This window comes from Lepidochelys olivacea, assembly GCF_965140295.1.
Source record: "Lepidochelys olivacea isolate rLepOli2 genome assembly, chromosome: 5".
NCBI lineage: Eukaryota > Metazoa > Chordata > Testudines > Cheloniidae > Lepidochelys > Lepidochelys olivacea.
The window spans coordinates 96,835,874-96,856,663 of NC_140415.1; the positions used below are offsets into that span (position 1 = coordinate 96,835,874).

General features: G+C 41.0%; 1 protein-coding gene and 1 long non-coding RNA gene across 2 annotated transcripts in view; one reads left to right on the plus strand and one right to left on the minus strand.

The window, feature by feature from the left end:
- PCSK5 (proprotein convertase subtilisin/kexin type 5) overlaps positions 1–20,790 on the minus strand; it is a 300,051-nt gene that overhangs the window by 37,889 nt on the left and 241,372 nt on the right. The window contains exons 21-24 of the mRNA XM_084628879.1: positions 20,524–20,626; positions 15,666–15,802; positions 12,454–12,657; positions 12,028–12,096 (exon numbers count right to left, since the gene is read on the minus strand). Of these exons, the coding sequence (XP_084485005.1) occupies positions 12,028–12,096; positions 12,454–12,657; positions 15,666–15,802; positions 20,524–20,626 (513 nt within the window). The remainder of the gene's footprint in view (positions 1–12,027; positions 12,097–12,453; positions 12,658–15,665; positions 15,803–20,523; positions 20,627–20,790) is intronic.
- Positions 1–20,790, plus strand: part of LOC311520929 — a 56,449-nt gene that overhangs the window by 18,097 nt on the left and 17,562 nt on the right. The window lies entirely within an intron of this gene.

The window sequence follows — 20,790 nt, forward strand, 5'->3', positions numbered from 1 at the left end:
GACTCATGATGTAAGGAAAGGTTGTAATGAACAATAGAGGAGATGAGGTATGAGAAAACAAAGATTATGTGGTTATTCAGTGTGTTCCATGTAATGGTTCCATAGCTTAAGAGGGCAGCGGGTCTCAGGAGTAAGTGATAATAAATTCATGTTTTTCAGCAACAGGGAAGATCTGGATTTTTAGGAGGCATTTGAAATGAGAAGAGGTTGAGTGGGAGGAAGTACTATCAGGTGGAATAGGTCAGTTGACTTAATGGATTTGATTTATACTAGTTTGCAAAATAAGAATCTGGTCCAAAATGTGCCAACCCCTGATGTGATGGGTTATACATGAACATAAGAATGGCCATACTAAGTCAGACGAATGGTCCATCTAGCCCAGGAACTTGTCTTCGTACAGTGGTCAGTGCCAGATTTTTAGAGGGAATGAATAGAACAGAATAATTGTTGAGTGATCCATCCCCGGTCGTCCAGTCCCAGCTTCTGGGAGTCAGAGGTTCTGGGGTTGTGTCCCTTACCATCTTGGCTAATAGTCATCGATGGACCTAGACTCCATGAATTTATTTAATTCTTTTTTGAACCCAGTTATACTTTTGGCTGTCACATGTCACCCATAATGAGTGCCATAGGTTGACTGTGCGTTGTGTGAAGATGTATGTACTTCCCTCTGTTTATTTTAAAACTGCTCCCTATTAATATAATTGGATGACCCCTGGCTCTTGTGCTATGTGAAGGGATAAATAACACTTCCCTATTCACTTTCTCCTCACCAGTCATGATTTTACAGACCTCTATCATATGCCCCCTGAGTCATCTCTTTTCCAAGCTGAACAGTCCCAATCGTTTTAATCTCTCCTCATATGGAAGCTGTTCCATGCTCCTAATAATTTTTCTTGACCTTCTCTGTACTTTTCCAATTCTAATACATCTTTTTTGAGATGGGATGACCATAACTGCATGCAGTATTCAAGGTGTGGACGTAGCATGGATTTATATAGGGGTATTATGATATTTTCTGTCTTAGTATGTATCCCTTTCTTAATAGTTCCTAACATTCTGTTCACTTTTTTGACTGCTGCTGCACATTGAGCAAATGTTTTCAGAGAACTATCCACAATGACTCCAAGATCTTTCTTGAGTGGCAACAGCTAACTTAGATCCCATCAATTTGTATGTATAGTTGGGATTGTTTTTCAATATACATTACTTTGCATTTATCAACATTGAATTTCATCTGCCATCTTGTTGCCCAGTCACCCAGTTTTGTGAGATCTCTTTGTAACTCTTCACAGTCAGTTTTGGACTTAACTACCTTGAATATTTTGTATCATCTGCAAACTTTGCCATCTCATAGCTTAACCCTTTTTCCAGATCACTTATGAATATGTCGAACAGCACTGGTTGCAGTACAGATGCCTGGGGGACACACCACTATTACCCTCTTTCCACTGTGAAAACTGACCATTCATTTCTACCCTTTGTTTCCTATCATTTAATCAGTTACTGATCCATGAGAGGACCTTCCCTCTTATCCCATGACAGCTTACTTTGCCTCAGAGCCTTTGGTGAGGTACGACTTTTTTGAAAGTCCGGGTATGCTATATCACTATATCATCCTTGTCCACATGTGTGTTGACCCCCTCAAAGAATTCTAATAGATTGGTGAGGCATGATTTCCTTTTACAAAAGCCAGGTTGACTCTTCCCCAACAAACCGTGTTCATCAATGTGTCTGATAATTCTGTTGTTTACTATAGTTTCATCCAATTTGCCTGATACTGAAGTTAGGCTTACCAGCCTGCAATTGCCAGGATTGCCTGTGGAGCCTTTTTTGGTGTTACATTAGCTATCCTCCAGTTATCTGGTACAAAGACTGATCTAAGTGTTGGCTTACATATCACGGTTAGTAGTTTCACAGTTTCATAAACCAAAACTACATATAACTGTTATACACCAAAACTGCAGTGGGATAGCTATATATCTTGTCTTCAGTCAAGTACTTCTGCTAGCAGTCAAGGGATGAATCCCACACAAGAACTTTCTGATCTCTTTTTTACAGAGAGGAATTAATGGCTCAATCTCACTCCTGGTGAAGTTAATGGCAAGAATCCAACAATGGGAGCAGGAGCGGGCCCCTAAGTGAGAGGTTAAGCAGAGAGTATACACCATCAATACATCTATAGTAGCAGTAGTTAGTCAGGGGTCATTGAAATAAACCACCTGAAAATCAGAGCATTCAGAATGGTGGTTTTGGGTTTGTCTGGAGGTTATCAGTCATAAAAATAGAATAAAAAGGGAAATGTCTAACTTGGGTGAGAGTATAAACTATAGTCTGTTTTTGGTATTTCAGAAACATAATGAGAGGAATCCAAGCAATATGATAGGTGCATTATTTCTAAAGCGAGTTTCATATGTATTGAGATGTTAGGGCTGTCATTCATGTTTGAGAAAAACTGTATTGTACAGAAATACATATGTCACTGGGCTAAAATCTGATACCTTTAATCATGTTGAACAGTACATTTCTCCACAAATAATTTCACAGAAGTCAATAGGACTAGTGGTGGAGTAAGGCACTACTCAGTATTAGTAAGGGTATCAGAGGGCAACACTACAGTCCTAATCTTGCACTCCAGAAGTCCAGTGGAGTTTTGCCATTGACTTGAATGGCAGCAGGATCAGTCTGTCCCCTGCTATCAAAAATGTGTAGCCATGGCAAGGCTTATATCAGGGGTAGGCAACCTATGGCATGCGTGCCAAACGCGGCATGCGAGCTGATTTTCAGTGGCACTCACACTGCCCAGGTCCTGGCCACCGATCCAGGGGGCTCAGCATTTTAATTTAATTTTAAATGAAGCTTCTTAAACATTTTAAAAACCTTATTTACTTGACATACAACAATAGTTTAGTTATATATTAGAGACTGATAGAAAGAGACCTTCTAAAAACGTTAAAATGTATTACTGGCATGCGAAACCTTAAATTAAAGTGAATAAATGAAGACTCGGCACACCACTTCGGAAAGGTTGCTAATCCCTGGCTTATATAATAAACAATTTAACTTCCCTTCCATATGCAGACAGTCCCAGAAGATTTGCATTTGCTTCAGTCAGTAAGAGGTTCCATAAATGCTCTTCCTTATGCAAAGGCACAAACCCAAAGCTTGCACCTGTTTGTAACTGTTTAAAGAAGTAGGTGCTTGTGAATAACACTTGGGGTGAAGTTGCTGAGAGGTTCATTGTTAAATTTTACATATGTTTTCGTTCTTTGATAAACCTCATAGAAATAGCAGAACACACCAGCAATAGATCAGCAAGAAACTCTTCTTTATTGTTTATTTCTACAGAGAATTCTGGCTTGAAGTGGCTGCTGACATATCACAACTTTTAAGCTAGACTGTTAAAGTGGAGCATTTGTACCTTGCAAAGCCAAGCAGATTTCTAACACAATGACTGCCCTCCCACTCTCAGACTGATTCTATGGTTAAACGGTTTAACGAGAGTCTATAGATCCGGCTTCAAACCTCCAATAATCAGAGGGTAAAATTCTGCTCTCAGTCGCACTGTGAATCTGTAACTCAATGAAATTGATGGAATCTTACCCATGGAAATGAAAGCAGAATTTGGCTCAGATTTTGCCAAAACCCAACACGCTGAGGAGCCAAGGCTGAACTACTTTGTGAATACTAAAAAATGATTTCAGCTCTGCAGATGCCAAGCTGGAAATAGTAAAGAGGCTGTGCATCTAAAACTGCTGAAGGTCTAGGTCAAATTCATCCCTTGAATAAATCCATTGACTTAACAGGCTTTCCTCAAGCATGAATTGACCCAGAAATGTTATTTCATGAAGAAATAAAACGCTACAAAAAAGAGTCTTTAATTTACTGATTCTTATTAGATATGTTTAATATTATAAGCACCTAAGGAAAGTCTCCATGCGAAGATACTGTTGGAAAGACAACATCCTTGAATCTCATGTTCTGCCTACACTGAAATGTCACTGCTGAAAATCAAAAAAAGTGTTCCAAATTTACTGGGTATTATTTTTGGACAGATTGCATTTCCCACTTAAGAAGCCAGTGCAAACAAGACCTATTATCTGCAAAGCTAAAACCCATCCTGTGAGATTAACATCTGGAGGAAGATTTACTCTAAGATAAAAGAGGATCTTTGTAGTAATATTCTCCGTATTTTGAAAGTCTTTGCCTATTCATCATCAGAGATATCTTTAAGAAATGAAGTTTTGCTTTGTGCTTCTTAGGTTGCTATGAGAACTAGATCACTTTCTATTCGTTAATCAAGAACGCAACAGCCAGAGTCCCAATTTGCACCTGTACACTTGAATCTTTGTTCATAGTGCTGCCCTTGAGCCATCTCATGGGTTCTTTAAATCTTCTCCAAAAACATTTTCTCTCACTCCAGCTCCATTATATTCCATTTTTCTCCATCTCATTCTGTGTAATGGCTTTGTAGAGTATTTTGCAAGTGATTCAGTCTTCCTTCTCTGTTTGTTAGCTCCCTTGCAGCCAAGATTGATTTGGATGGCCTTTGACAGCTATTCAGATTTATACTGGTGTAACTGAGGCATATTTGGCCCCAAATGCTTATACCTGAGTTTGTTCTTCTAGGAGTACTGCCACTCAGAGTGTTTCCGTATTTATTCTTATAAAGAATGCTTGAACGAGAACAATGTAGTTGCTCATCTGTCTCTTTTTTTTTTTTTGTCTTGATGATCACTCCAATTAGTAAATATTGCTGCTCTGGTTCCTGTGTTCTCAGAGGTGATATTGGAAAAAAGCTCTTGATGCAAAGGTCTTAAGGGGCAAATCCTGCTACCCTTTCCATAGGCCCGGAGGGACCTGGGCACAGCAGAACTTGTAGAGTTTTGCTACACAGATGGTCGGCAGGTTTTGAGGCATCTGTTTAGGGATAAACATTCCAACAGGACACAGCACGCAGTTATGCAGGGGCTTCCTTCATACGATAGCTGTGGAAGGGGTTTATGGAAGTGAAGGGAAGTAACTTAGCCGAGGGGCTGACGGATTGGTGAGCTCATGGATCCACTGGCCATTCTCTCATGGGAGTGCACTGGCTGGTTGAAAATAAAGTATGTATCCTATGGGCTATATTTTCATACATAGAATATAACTAAAACTACAAACCATCAGTACCTTCCAGCTCCGCAGGCATCTTTACTTATACTAATTTCAGAGACTCTATAAACAGTGAAATAAAATGAGCCACGTTCTGCAGTTCCACCAGAGTAACTCTGTTGACTTTAAAGGAGACGTAGCACAGTCACTTTCTGAAGAGCTAGGGTAGATCTCTGTAGAAAGTTTAAAATTCATTGTTTTTAAAAGAACCTGGAGAAACTGAGACAATGAAGCAAGCTCTGAGTCTGGGAGTGGATGGTACACGCCCTCTCATCAAAAATCAAATGTGATCCAATTACAAGAATAACAAAAGGAACACAAGGAAAGTTGTGAAGTCTTGGCTCATGAAAATTTTAGGATTATTACAAACAGGAAAAAAAAACAAACTCTCCCAACCTCTATTGCTCCCCTGACTTTCTGGTTGAATGGTTGGTTTGGTGAAAGTTAGAGAATTCAGAGATCAAGAAGGACTTCAGTGCTTATGGTCCATCACTGACCTTCGAGCAATGGGATATGCAATATACCTGGTGCTCTGGGATTGATTTCCTCCATGATTTCAGGGTGCCTCTCAGGCTTAATTTCTTGTTTCAGACTAGTGTGCATTTCTGGCTTTGTTCATCTCTCGGTGTGCCACGATTTGCATTAACCTTGTTATTTACAATTGCAAGAGACATCGGGAGGAAGGTTCAGGTCTGGGTCTGTGGGCATTGTATTGTGCATTGGGCCCACATGCAGGTGGCCAGGTCAGCAGGTGGATCACAACTGAGCTTTGAGACTGAAGTCATATGCCTTTGATAGTTTGGTAGACAGGGGAGGTGCTAGGTCCAGCACATGCCTTGGTTGCACTAACTGATGTCCAAGCTATAGTCACCTGATGTTCACCCACCTTGGTGAAAATGACTTTGGGAATTGCACTGGATTAGATTTAGGGCTTATGATACACAGAGATGGAGAGCTGATTTATCCAGTTATAGAGTCACACTCAGTTGGTTTGGTCAGAAATGCTCACAAGGTGTGTGTGATGCAGTAGGGGATGCAGTAGCCCATACTGACAGAACATGAAAAAAATGTGAACCATGAGGTAGCCAGGATAATTTTGGGAATTGAGGGGTGGGGCATGATGATAGCTGATAAAATGGGCCTGAGTTCTTTAGGGAGGACAGAGTGCATCTGTCAGATGCTGAGGGGAGGAGCAACATTTGACTCGATGACCTTAGGGAATGTGTTATGCAGGAGATGGGTATCAGGCATGTGAGGAGTGTGATGCTACTTGCTGGTGCTCTCATTGGCTGGTTTCCAGTGTGGGTTAAGGCTAAAAGGGCCAGCTCCCTGAGGTAAATGAGACCTAGGATTGCACTGTTGGACCTTGTGCTCATGGGGGGAGGAGCTTGAAGTCTTTGCAGGCTGAGGCTCCCCCCACCCTGTCTTGCAGCTTCTTTCACTTTACCCCTCTGCCTTTCTCCCCTCCCCCTCCCAAACAACCCTCCACTTGATCTTTTGAAGGGCAAAAATTGCAGACTCCATAGCTACAATCTGTTACAAATAGTCCAGCTCTAGCCTGAATTACTGCCTGAAAGAGCGACTTGGTATCTGTGCCTGTTTGCCAAAGCAGAGAGATCTTTTAATACCTTCTCCTTTCTTCTAAAGTCTGTCTCTGTGACACAGCAGCATTTCTAATGTAATAACACATACATTCTTGTCAGCAGCTCATGGAGCCTGCTCAGGGGATTTCTCCAATGTCATATTTGACGCTACTGGCTACATCTGACATCGTTTCCTTCATTTCTGGCTCCACGAGAGATTTAGGATGAATTGTAAGAACCACATTGCCTGGGCCAGGGAACTTGAGACACACAATTAGGTACCTCAGGTTCTGTGTTTTAGGGCCTTCTTAGATAGCATCCACAGAGGTAGTCTTATTAGCTGGACAGTATTCTTAGTATTAAAATTAGCAAACGTGTCTGTTATGCCACTGCCATCAGGCAGCAGCAACAGTTCTCATGTAGACCCACTTGCAGTATCAAAGAGGGAATCGCAGAAACGGGAAATGCCACGATACACAATGCACCAGTCCTAAAATTTATTTACGTGTTTGGTGGCATAATAGTAACCATTGTTCTGTGAGCTGCCACCATTCAGTGTAGTGAAGCAGAGAACAAGAGGATTCATGTTTGCCAGTCAGGAATCAGCAGAGATGATGATGGCAAAAAAAGGAGAGTCTTTAACTCCCGCATATTATTCCAGTGTTGTTACAGGACCAACCCCCCCACCCCTCGGTGGGAAGATGAGGATTCATTATGAATGTAGGTTTTCTATAGCAGTGAGGCTGCAGTAGTTGCCATAATACATGGCCTGGTGAAAGAGCCCGTCTCCACTGCACCTGCAGAATTCTCTAGCACTCAGCCTTGTAATTTACTAGTGTTGTGCACTAGGATAAGAATTAGGCTTAAAACTATGGGTCTGCTTTCTAGGTCTCAGTAAAAATGGCTATTTAAAAATATGGATTTCACAATACACTGCATGATACCTAGCAGTTGTAGCTCTCATTGATACCAGTGCACCCTAAATGCATTATTAGTAATGTCTCTTTTTGGAGCATTTTCCTATAAATGGTCTGACTGGTCTGTAACAGTGTCTTTTGCCTTATCACTGCTGTATCTGTTTTAATAATATCAATACTTTTCCTCTCAAAATGGCTTATTATCATTAATTAAGTTTCAGAATACCTTTGTGAGAGAAGTGTCAATACATCCTTTGACATGTGGAGAGTGAGGCAGAGAGAAGTTAAGTGACTTCTCTATTCCTAAAACTAGACTGCTTCTTCCCCGTATCTCAACACTGGGGATTGGGTTATTGTGCAAGCATCTGCCATCTTCATCCGTCTGAGAAGGCACCAAGGTCCATCTGCCTACCACCTTCTTTGGGCCAATCCATTCATTGCTTCCTCGACTTTCCTCAAGATCTTTCCTACCCTCTCCTGCCATGTTACCTTCACCAGGTCCTAAATCTAAGCTACTGAAGTATAATAGCTGACAGAAACTGAGGGTAAAGTTTGATCCTGAAATATTACATTTATCTTTGTTGATCACTTGTCATGAACTGTGACTAAGAGATTGCTGATATAGGTCAGTCAAGACATAAATAATTAGCTACCAGAAGGTTTATAATTTATGTCTGGTCACAGATAAAGGTAAACAGAGATAGATAGAAATACAGCAGACCCAAGTTGTGGCAAGCAAGAATTCTGCCCACAGTCTACTAGCTACACACTCAGTTCAGTTATCATAATTAAGCTGACCCTATTGAGTATATTTGAAGTTACATGCATTACCAAAGAATCACAGTTTATAAAAAGAAAAAAATCAGTTAAACCCTTGTGATTTGCTGAAGGTAACAAATCCATCAATCAACAAGCTTATTACAATGTGTTTGTGATGTATCTCGCTTTTTTATTTCATTAGGTTCCTATAAGTCATCCAGCAGTCAGTAAAAGCTGTGGTTCACTCACAACCCAGCGTTGCAGCAGGATAATAATAGTTAGTTTTTAGATACTGCTGTTCATCCATAGATCTCAAAAGACTAAACAAAGGATATGTATCATTACTCATTTCACTGAAGAGTCTGAATCTTTTTGTATATCTAAATAAAATGTATCTATATCTATTTACATATTAAGAATCATATCTTTTTAGGGAAGAAAATGACATAACTTTAATTCTAGTTGGGCTATTACACTATTTTCTAGAAAGGACATTTGTTTATCCCCAGAAACTCCTAGTGCACTGCTGACTGAGAGTGCCCCAAATACCATTATGCCCAGATCTGAGGCAAAATTTCTTATTGTTGCCAGAGGTGAGATATGTCCAAGACAAGTAAAGACTGCAGGATCATGCTTCAGAAAGAAAAAGTTATATCTGGCATTTTTGGATGAATACGAATGCATCAAATTCAGTATTTTGCCAGCACACATAACATTTCATTGTTTTGTGTCTTTTGTGGCCCTTGGATGTTTTTACAGCATTTGTCATCAGAAACCACTTTTGGCTGGGCAGAGCAGCATGGCCCAGCTGTTTGCTCTCAGAGGTATCTTCTAGTCTATCCATTCTGATCAGATATGAGAACCCTCTTCCTTCATTTGTCTTAGCTGCAAACTAAGCTAATGATGCAGCCAAAATCTAACCAATTAATAACAACAACAACAAAAAAAACCCTCTCAGCAGCTCCGTCCAGTTTATATTATATCTAGAACTTAAAAATAATGTTATACTGTAGGGACACGTGATAACTTTTGAAATCTGTTCAGGATCTTGCTTTCTGCCTGCTTTTGTGCTTCAGTTTAAAATCCAGTGGTAGCATTTTAAAATAACCATATCCACTGTTCTATCAGTGCATCCATCTTAACCAGAAATCACAAACATTTTCTGGAGTTCCAACCAAACTTTCTGCACCCTGAACACTTCTGACCTTTGGTCTGTGCTGAAAATTGATCCTGAATTTGCCTGACTCTTGCCAATTGTCTCAAGCTTTGACTGGAGCTTTTGGAAACCGATTTAAATCAGAACTTCAAAGGTAAGAGTCAGAAGGGAAGTGGGAAGCAAGCCTAGTGGTGAGTTTATATTTAGGAGATGAAAGACATTAGACATAGGGTGTCCCATTTGCCAACTACTTTAGCCCCTTTTTCTGTTTCCCAGTTATCCATGATCAGGAGGATTTGCATAGCAGCAGATTCTCCACCCTCACTGCTCTTCTAGCCAACCTCACAGCAAGTAGGGAGTTTGTGTGGAGTAGGACTGCAAGCTTACGAAAGGTCCACACAGTCATATTGAATCCTTCCCTCCTGCCTCCATTTTTACAGTGCTTCTCAAACTGTGGTTTGGGACCCCAAAGTGGGTTGGGAATCCATGTTAAAGGGGTCGCCAGATCCAGCGTTACACTCACTGTGGCCTGGTGCTGAAGATGAAGCCCGAGCCCTGCCACCCTGGGCTGACGCCGAAGCCCAAGGGCTTCAGCCTGGGGCGGCAGGCTTGAACTCATGTCGATCTCCGCCCAGGGTCATGTAGTAATTTTTGTTGGCACAAGGGGGTCACGGTGAAATGACGTTTCAGAACCACATTCCATTGCCAAAAGAACATCCACAGTCATGAAAGAAGTTGTTGGATTTGATAATATTTATACTGAGTAACTGGTCACCTAAGTCACATGCTATTATGTTTGCTCATTTATGAATGACTGAACAATTAAGAACTGGAGGGCTTGAATAAGTCACTCGTGGTGAAAACATTTGTATGAATACATATTTGTATGGGTTTTTTTTTTTTTTTGCAAAAAAGTGAAAATATCATGATCACATGCATGCAAGCTTGGAAACAGTAACTCAAGGGGGCTGTGAATACTTTGGGTGGGACTGCATTCATTAATTTTCTTTTAATGAATGTTTGAAGATACCTCTTTCAATATTCACTTTGCTCTAGATGGCTCCATACAATCTACTGCTGTAGCTAGTGTTACAAAGCAAGAATTTTAACTAGGGATTTGGCCAAACCAAAGTGCCAGATATGAATAACCCCGAACTGTGGAAACTTGTTGACATCTGGATCTAGAGTTTGTGATGCAGGGCCATCTCTAATTTTAACACATTTGAATACAGACTGCTGAAAGACACTACGGCAAAATCCTCTTTTGTTTATACCACTATAAATTCAAAGTAACTCTGCTGATTGCAGTAGAGTTACTCCAGATTTATAACAAGTTAATTAGTGTAAAATTTGGCCCTGTATACTTTCATTTAACTTTTGGAAATTGCTTGACAGCAAAGAGTTCCTTTCTGTGATGTGAATTTCCTCATCATGTCTCATTAATCCCCACTTGGACACTATTTTGTCTTCCTGTTGGGTCACCCTGTTCTCCTTCAGTCCCCGGGTCATAGATTCTTCTGTTGTACTTCTGTCAGCATAGCCATGATGAAGTCAGGTTTCTGAACACAAGTGTATTAAAGCCAGATAAATTAAACTAACTGCAACATCTTTTCAACAGTTAAGTCTCCAAAAGAAATGCCCAAGGGCCAAAAATAGTGGTGAGTTGTCTGTCTCCATTTGAATTAAATAAGGCAGATTAGAATTAACTGTTCTGGAATGAGTAGATGGTATTTATTTGAGGATGTCAAACATTCTGACAGAACCACATTATGAGTAGGAGACACATTTCTTTCTCCTCATGAAAAATTGCTAGTATTAATCAATTTTTGAGACACTGAAGCTCAGCAGAAGTAAATTGCCCTGTAATGGAGTTTGACTTTACAGATGTTTCTTTAAAGAAGAGAAATAGTCTAGTGGTCTGTGCTCAGGCCTAGAATGGCTGAGGTCTAATTCTGGTTCTGACATTAACTCTTTTTGTAGCTTTGGGAAATTCACAAAACTTCTTAGTTGTGGTACAAATACTTACCTATCTCAGAAGAGTGTCATAAGAGGAATTAGAAAAGGAGTACTTGTGGCACCTTAGAGACTAACCAATTTATTTGAGCATGAGCTTTCGTGAGCTACAGCTCACTTGAGCTGTAGCTCACGAAAGCTCATGCTCAAATAAATTGGTTAGTCTCTAAGGTGCCACAAGTACACCTTTTCTTTTTGCGAATACAGACTAACATGGCTGTTACTCTGAAACCTGTCATAAGAGGAATTAGGTAAGCATAATTCTCAATGTATAGTGCATGCTATGGCTCTGTGTTGAAGAATCAAATGATCTGAAATGCAGCTTGCTCTGGGACAGAATGAACAGTGCTCATTAACCCCACCCAAGGATTTAGGATCAGAGATGAAAAGGAATAACATATCCCCAATTGAAACTACCAGGGGAATGGCACATAAAAACAACACATACCCAGCCAACAACTCCGGCATCCATCTGCACATGGTATGCAGTCTTCAGAGTTAGGGTCCTCCACTTCACCTGCGCATTGACGATTTCAAGTTTAGGGTTAATTCTAGCAAAATGAAGGGTCAATATTTAAAGCATTCAGCTGGGATATCGAAAATAAATGTATCAATCTGGCCAAGCCCTAAGGGTACTACTCATACTTGGAATCACTCATTTTAACTCAATATGATTCTTCTCCCACTTACACTTGCGTAACTCCATACACCTCAAGGGACTGACTCCCAATTTACATGGATACATGTGAGAGGGGAACCAGCACTTGAGTTAAGGACCTTAGGATTTGGTCTTTTTGTGTATCAGAAAACAAGAGCCAGATTTTCAACTGAGAATCTGGCCCCAGGGGTATTGTTCCTGCTGGTGGGTGCTTACCTTCTCTACACTCGTGCTTCAGGCACCTATTATCAGATAGGTAATATCCTTTGAAACATCTGTTGCACTGGGTGGAGTCGAGGCACATTTCACAGTGCTCTAAGCAAGACAGACAAGCGCTGTTCTTCTCTGAATGGTAGTAGCCTCGTGGACAGCTCTCTCTGCACTCTCCCATGTACAGGAAACGTTTTTTTCCTCTCTTGTCTGTGCAGCAGAAACACAGTGGGAGGAAATAGATCAGCAGTAAAAGAGACATCATTTAGCTAAGGCAGAAAAAGTAGTGTTAACACTGAACACCAGAGCTTCAGCTGATGGTCAATCAGTGTAGCTCAGTTATTCACCCGTTTACACCAACTGAGGATCTGTATCCAACACTTTCCACCGTGTTCGGAAATTATGGCACTAAAAATTTCATAATAGTTATTTCAAGTGCACAAACATTATAAACACCCCCACAATCCTCAAATATGGATGGAGAAGCTTCCATGATTGGGACTCTCACCCCGAATTCTCCTCAACACATCTGGGTGTGACAGAAGAGGCCCCTCCCTAAACTCGGATATCTTTCACTTCAACTTTGGGGAAGCTTGGGTCTTCACTGGAATCTTCATCCTGATTACTCTGAATCTTGAAAGTTTGGATTCTGAATTGAATTTAGAAGTGTAAGCTTGTCTATTTTATATTGAAGCACCGGTGATCTCTAGTGTTTGATGGTAAAAACTGGCAGGTCTACTAGATGAAAGCCCTCCCAAGTCTACGCCACAGACTCATTTCAGTAGTGAAACCTCTTCCCTCAGTCCACCCCACCCACCACGTGAAAGCAGGTATGACTCAGGGCGTTTTGCATTGCAGTGAAGGGAGCTCTTTACAAGTCACCTTACAATACTATTATTACTGTGCTAACTGTATTATGTTGCATCAGTATTTTCCCCATGACAATTTTTGAAGCTACAGTCAGAACCTAAACTATTAGTAATGGGTAGTTACTCTGCTATAAAAAGAGGCATTGATACTCTTTTATTTTTACTTTTTGTGTGTGAGTTTTGGTTATTCATGAAAGTTGCAGAATGGATTCTAATCTTCTCAGATCCTGATACTGTGACTGTTACCATGGTGTCTGCCTCTCTGGGAGCCCATAGAGATAGAAGTTCTGTATTGTTGCCCAGACTAGAGGCAGAATGGGCAGCAGCGGTGCAAGCTTTTTCCCACACTGCTGTGATCCTGACAAGCAGATACTGCCTATAGGGGTAAAAGTGTGTTTCAGCCTCTGTGTCCATTTGGTCTCAGCCTCTTGAATGAGACTGCCAATGTAGGTACCAATTAGTACGTATTGTAATAGTGTTTTTTGTGATGTAGACATCTATGTATTGAGAACCGGACTGAGACCATTGGCCCATGTATTTCACATTTGCCATGAAAGTGTCAATCAGATGCGAAAGATTTTGGGTCACTACCAACCTGGTCTGAATTTGAACTGGCTTCCTAGAAGTGAAAGGCTCCATATTCCCTTATCAATACTCTGAGTCATCAAGAACAATGAATAACAATTTAACTTAATTATTTTATAAAAAATGTTATTCAATTAGTATTTGGGGATCTTAATGGAAAATAATACCTAATGAAAAGAGAGATTCTTTGGAAGATCATCTACACTTGAGAGATGTTAAGCCTGTCAAGGCAAGTGATTCAGATACCTTTGTCCTTACAGCAGCCTTGTGCTATGTTACTACCACTTGGTAGGGCAATGGCCTGTGTTCCTTTCACAGTCTGGCTGTATTAGCTAATTCAGCACTCCTGTCAAGCTTTTCTGAATTTATGATAGTGTAAGTTTTGCTTGCTCATTTAGTCATAAGTGATAATCAGAAATACCAACAGGTTTATAGAATTATATGTATAAGTCTTGTAGCTGCTTGTTTGCCCATTGATCCATAGAGTTTCAGTACTTCTGACAACATAAAAAGTGGTTTAAGTAACATATTGTCAGGAAAACGGTATTCAAGGAAATATTGTGACAAAGTCACATAATCCATTCCTGTCTTTTCAGCAGCTGAATACTCTTTACTTTCAGTAACTTTTTAGACTATACCCCCACAAATCTAACACATGTTCATGTACAGTACTTTGGAGAAATCTACCATGCTCTACTGTAATTTCAAAGTAAAAAAGAATTCCTTAGATCATGGAATTCCCTGTATTGTCTGTTTAAATATAATCTGTATAATGATAACATTTGTTAAGAGATTAGATTCCTTTTGTGTGGATGGTAGCATTCTCTTTAGGAATGTGGAAGTGGGTTCTCTGTACATCTGCATCTGACCTAAGTCTGCTTTAGACAGGATCCTGGTGATCCCATAACTCCTATTATCTATCTTGTACTGCAATGACTGTTACTGTTGTGTCCTTCTTAGCTCCTGAAGAGCGGCATTTTCTGAGACTTACACATTCTCACTGTAATAGCTATTTGAAACATACATTTTTCACTGTTAAACAAAAGCACCAGAGCTGAAACATACATGTATTCCTACCAAAGTTGGTTGAAGTTTGGACTTTGGAGTCAGGCTTGAATCTACCTCTGTAATGTGCCTAAGCTAGAATATTGAATTAGAACACACACACCCCCACCAGTTGTGGCAAAGTTCAGACTTGGGTCAGAATCTGGATCTGAGCTTCATGACTCTGACACATGGCTCACCTTTGAATATAATTTAATATATTTCTTCCAGGCAGGGGGGCAGTTAGAAGCAGACCGAAGATGAAGCTATTGTGGCTATTATACATGTTTTGTTTAAGTGAATTGTGATGAAAGAGCAGACTTTTTTCTTGTCTGGGTTAGCACAAAAAGGCTTCCACGGTAGACTAGACTGCCTAGTGCAGCTTTTCTATTTCCAAACTTAGGTTTTCTATTTTATTCAACCAAAAACATTTCCTTTTTTAAACGTTTTTATTTTTGCCTCTCTAAAGACAGGCATAATTCCAAATACATTAGGCTGTCTTTGTTGGCCAAATAATGAACTGACACAAGAAGAACAGAATACATCTGTATTTTCAAGTGTTTTTCTTGCAAACTGAATTCCAGGACATTATACTGAGTTAAATCATGAGGATAGCCCGAAATGGTGGCAGAAGTTCCAGGACAGGATTAGGTCCTGAGAGCAGAGGCACAGAGAACCTAAGAGGCGAAGGAAAGAGTTGTAAGGAGAAATCTGACTTACCTGTACCACAAGCAGTACATTTGTTTGGTTCACTTCCACTGCAAGCTCTACAGGTATGATGGCACAAATGGCATTGGTTGTTAAATTCAAATTTCCCTTTGGGGCATTGCAGCACACACTGTCCATCATCAAAAAATCTGTGGTGGTAGAGAGAGGCAAAATGCCACAGTTAAAGTCTATAGCTGTCTCTTCATCTTTAAAGAAAACGTCCACCCTCACCCAGCTATATTTATTACTTATATTCTTTGCACATTGCTTTTCATTTCCCTTTGATTTTCTTTACAATATTTGGTAAGATAAAGTGGGAGGCCAGCTAAGCCTTTAACTTCAATCTTATACTTCAGATTTGAGTTTGACTTTTTTTTCCCCCACAGAAAATCACTTATCTTGATGTCTCTGTACCACAAGCTCTGAAATGTTCCTTATGTCTGTTAAAAAGAAGCCAAGAACATGTTTCTGTCACAGAAGTTATCTGTGAAAAAATCTAGGCCTCTGTCAAAGCTTTCTATTTGTTTCACTTTAAAGATTTGCTTTGAACTGCCCATGGGACTATTCAAAGTGCATAAAGTTAAACATTTGTGTAAATCTTCACAGGATTGGGGCTGAAGGGGCTGTCCCCATATGAGGGTTATTGTTGAATCCTATGAGGGTTATTGTTGAATACTTTTTATTGCTGGCTAATGACTCCTCTTCTCCAAAACTTTGTTGATGAGTCTGAAAGAACTGAGTGAATGTAGTAGCAACATAACTGGCTCAGGTATGCAATTATTTTATTTTTAATGGTTTTAATCTTAATAAGGGGAAAGGATACATATTATAATGATGTGGCCTATGAATAAATATGGAGAAATATATATGAAAGAAAAAGTTGAAGAAGTGGGCTAGAACCTCAAGATGTCTTAAATACAGCTAAGGAAAATAATGGAGAGGACTCTGTATGGCCTCATGCACTTCTGTGCTCACGTCCTTGACTGGACTGGCATTTATATATGTAGAGCCCGATCTTGATATGTGTTTAAAAGGACAATTAAGGATTGACTCCTTACTTTCTTAGCACTGATTTCAGGACAGTAGTTTCTCCATATTATGATAGCAACCAAGTTCTATTATAGAACCCTACTTTGTGCCCCTGTAATTTTGGTTTTGTGCATGGGTGAAAGTAAGGGGGTATGGGCCGGTATGGCGCACCAGTAAAATGTAGCCACCAGTACCGGCCCGTAACACTGACTTTAAAGTCATTGGGGGGGAGGGGGGGGAGCCGCAAAAGGGGCAGTGACGACCCAGCAGGGCCGCCGATGGGGGGGCGCAAAAAGGGCACCGATATTAAAGCTTTAACATTGCTGCCCCTTTTGCCCCCTCAGCCCCCAGCTGCTGATGGGGGGGGGCAAAAGAAGTTGCTGCCCCGGGGCTGCAATTTAAAAGGACCCGGGGCTCTGACCGGTGCTACCGTTACTGCAGCAGTGCTGGCCAGAGCCCTGGGCCCTTTAAATTGCCGCTGGAGCCCCGGGCGACGCGGGCCGGGGAGCACAGATGGACTGGTTGGGGGACACTGACCCCCCCAGCCCCGCCCCTTCCGCCCAAGGCCACGCCCTTTGGGGGGGCAGAGTGGCCCCATACTGGTAAGAGCTGCGTTTTACTTTCACCCCTGGTTTGGTGTGACAATCATCCAGATTTGTTCTGAAGGGAGATTGTTTCTGCAGAATTTGAGGACAATTTGTCAAATGGTCTTTTAGTTAGATATCATCTCAAAAGTACCCTGATTTGCAATGTTGATACTTGTGGGGATGGACAAACATGGCTGTGATGGCAAAACCACTGCTTTGTGGACACAAATTGGGTAGTGTGTACTTGTATCTTTGCCTCTGATTGGTTCCAACATCTTAGTTATGTGAAATGTGAAGAGGCCTGTAGCAAAACTTTGAAGAATATGACCAGAGCATTGCATTGCTAATGAAACCAAGGGAATTTTGCATGGCACCCGCCCTTCAGAAAGCTACGCTCTGGCAACTCTGCCTTGCCATTTTCTGAGCTACCCCATGTGCATGCCCAGCTTGGCAGGTGGAGCCCTGTGTCTGGGGGTACCAGGGCTAGGAAGAGGGCATGGCATTGGGGGAGAAGCTGAGCTACCACAGTCTGTCATTGCCCGTCCACCTGAAAGTCAGGGTCCACCCAAATTTCCACTCCTAGCTATGCCACTGGTTTGCTCACTCAGTGCAAAATAGTTCTCCAGGAGTGCCCCATAAATAAGCAGTTCCCGGAATGCTTCCTTTGAAAAAGTTTAGGAACAAACATATAGGATCAATGGGGAAGAGTTAAGAACTCCAGATGGTTGGAGAGAGAGAGACTCGCATACCTACATGTGGCATCCAGTAGACTTTATCTCTGTTCAGGAGACTAAGACTGATTTTTATCAACAAAGCTAGCCCAGTAAAGAGAGACCCTCTCTTGCCCTGGTCACTGTGTAGTCCTCATGATAGAAGCTGACAGCTCAGATCCTGATCCTGAGCTCAATAGATCACGGAATATACAGATTTAGAAAGGGAGGAGAAGTTGTTTTTTTAATTGAGAACTAAATTGTTTGGCTGGGAAAAACCAAATTTCCCTGATGCATTAAAAACAGATAATAGCATCCTGGGTTTCCGAACAAGGGAACAATGCCTAGAGCAGATTTCCCACAGAGAATGGGGATGTTCAGTGTTCTCATTTTCATAGGACTTCAGAAGGAAAAAACCCAATCTTTTCATCCTTTGTAGAAAAGAAAAAGAATTCTGCTGTAGGAGATCATCTCTCCTGAATTTTAGTCTGTATTAGAGTGCCATTCATTACACTCTTCAGTGTGAAACATTTAGAATCATAGGACTCTGAGACTTAAATAGGTCTATTTCCAATACATTACAAATAGTATCCACTGGAGCTATTTTCTCCCCTATAGTTTCCATTTGGATTTTTCTTTTATCTATTTTTGTTTTTGTTGTTTCTTTTTATTTTTGTATTTTCTTAGTAGATCTTTTATGACAGACAGAAGGAAAAAAACCTGACTCTCTTTGGAAGCCCTAGATGTAAAAAGAAAAAGAAAAAACTGGTGAGGGACTTGTTACGGTGAAATAAGAGCTTTGGAGCTTAACTCCCCTCTTCTCCAGTTGTATTATGTAGTGTAACCTGTGTAAGGAAAAGTACCTCTGCAAATGACCAACGTATATATTCTAGAATCCCAAAATTGGGGACAGAGGTGGAATAAATGTCTAGCCTTCTAGCTCCACACAAGACTGATAAATTCTGCTTGAAGCCAAATAGGAGGCAGCTAAAACTCTGGTTATGATCATAGCCTCCCAAAGGCCATGGAGACTCAAGGAAGAGAGGAGCTTGATCATTACAGCCTGGAACATTTAGGGGGTTTTGTGTTGTTTGTTATTATTGTAACAAACCTCGTACCTTTTATCATGGAACAATAAACAAGCAAACCTCCCCTCCCACACAAAAATCTGTGTTACAGTAACACAGAGGTTCCAGTTTACCACCCAGAAGAAGCATAGAACTTCAGCTCTGAGCCTGACACTCTGGCCGGACACACTGAGCCAAATTAATCCGTGGTATAACCCACCTAAAGGCAGTAGAGTTGCTTTAAGGATGAATTGACCCTGTACCGCTACTTGGTGTTTCTTGTTATTTCAGAGGTCTTGTCATAGACACTGGTGTTATAAATTGTATGTTTACTTGGTTTTTTTTGGTGTGTTCTTATGCCATGGAAAAAGCTTATAGGAGATTATTCTGGTCTCACACCAGTGTAAAAATGGAGTAACTCCACTGAGATCAGTGCAGTTACACCCGAGCAAAACTAATGTGAGTGCAGAATCAAGGCTACAACTTCTCTATTGGAAGAACATGGAATTTAAAACAAGAGACTATAATAGCTCCCTTGTATAAATAGCAGAGGTGAACCTGAGCTGCAGAATTCATATTAGATTCAAACTTTCCCAAAGTTTGAGCAGTGGTTCAGGTTGGGATTTAGTTCAGGACCTGCTCTAGTAAGGAAGTATTTAGATATATTTTAAATAAATAATTATGTCTTCGTTAGACAATAATCCCTTCAGGCCCTGTATGGTAATTGATCTCATGCCAGGTTACCATATAAATCAAATATGTGTCATGAAAACCAATGCAGATGTGGCAAGTCAAAAAATGGACTCCGAGTGTCTGAAGATATTGTCTACACTGCAATTGGACACCTGCGGCTAACTTGTGCCAGCTGACTTCGGCTTGTGGGGATCAGGCTAAGGGGCTGTTTAATTGTGGTGTAGATGTTTGGGCTCTGGCTGGGTCTGGGCTCTGGGACCCTCCTCCTCCTCCTTCAGGGTCCTAGAGTCTGGGCTTCAGCCCAAGCCCAGACATCTACATCGCAATTAAACAGACCTTTAGCCCAAGCCCCATGAACCCGCATCCGTTGGCACTGGCCAGCCATGGGTTTTAAATTGCAGTGTAGACATACCCTGTCTGTCACTGATCAGGGTCAGCCTGTCCCCTTTGTGGCATGTTAGAGGCCAAAACCTACTACCAACAGTTATGGTTTGCCTGTATGTCAGTCAGGGTTAGCTGATTTCACTGATTTAAGGAAAAAAGATTTTCTTCCCTCAGGGCCCATCTGGTTGAGCAGCTGTGCAAGCAATTGGTTTCATTTGTGCCACCTTTGTTCTCCTTCCTTGCTCTAATTTTGTTTGTCATACTCACTTGATTCACCTCATCGGGTTAATTAGTCTGTTTTTATGAGTTTGTACATCACCTAGTACAGTGGGACACAGATCCTGACCGGGGCTTCTACCTGCTACCACAATGTAAATAAATAACAACCACAATCACTTACCTTGTGATTGCACAGCCGACACAGTCATTCTGAGTTGGTCCTGTGCACTTAGAACAGGATGCTGCACAGAACAGACACCGATCCACACGCTCGGCATATTCCCCTGGCAAACAAAACCCAATCGTTTACTTAAGACCCACAGATCAAATAAAAAACTTTGTCCAATATGTTGCTAATTGAAAAGAATTAGACATCAAAGTTTTTTGAATTTCTGAAACCGGCAGTTCTCAGTTGTGTCAACAGGCAACCCACTGCTTGTGCCCTGGG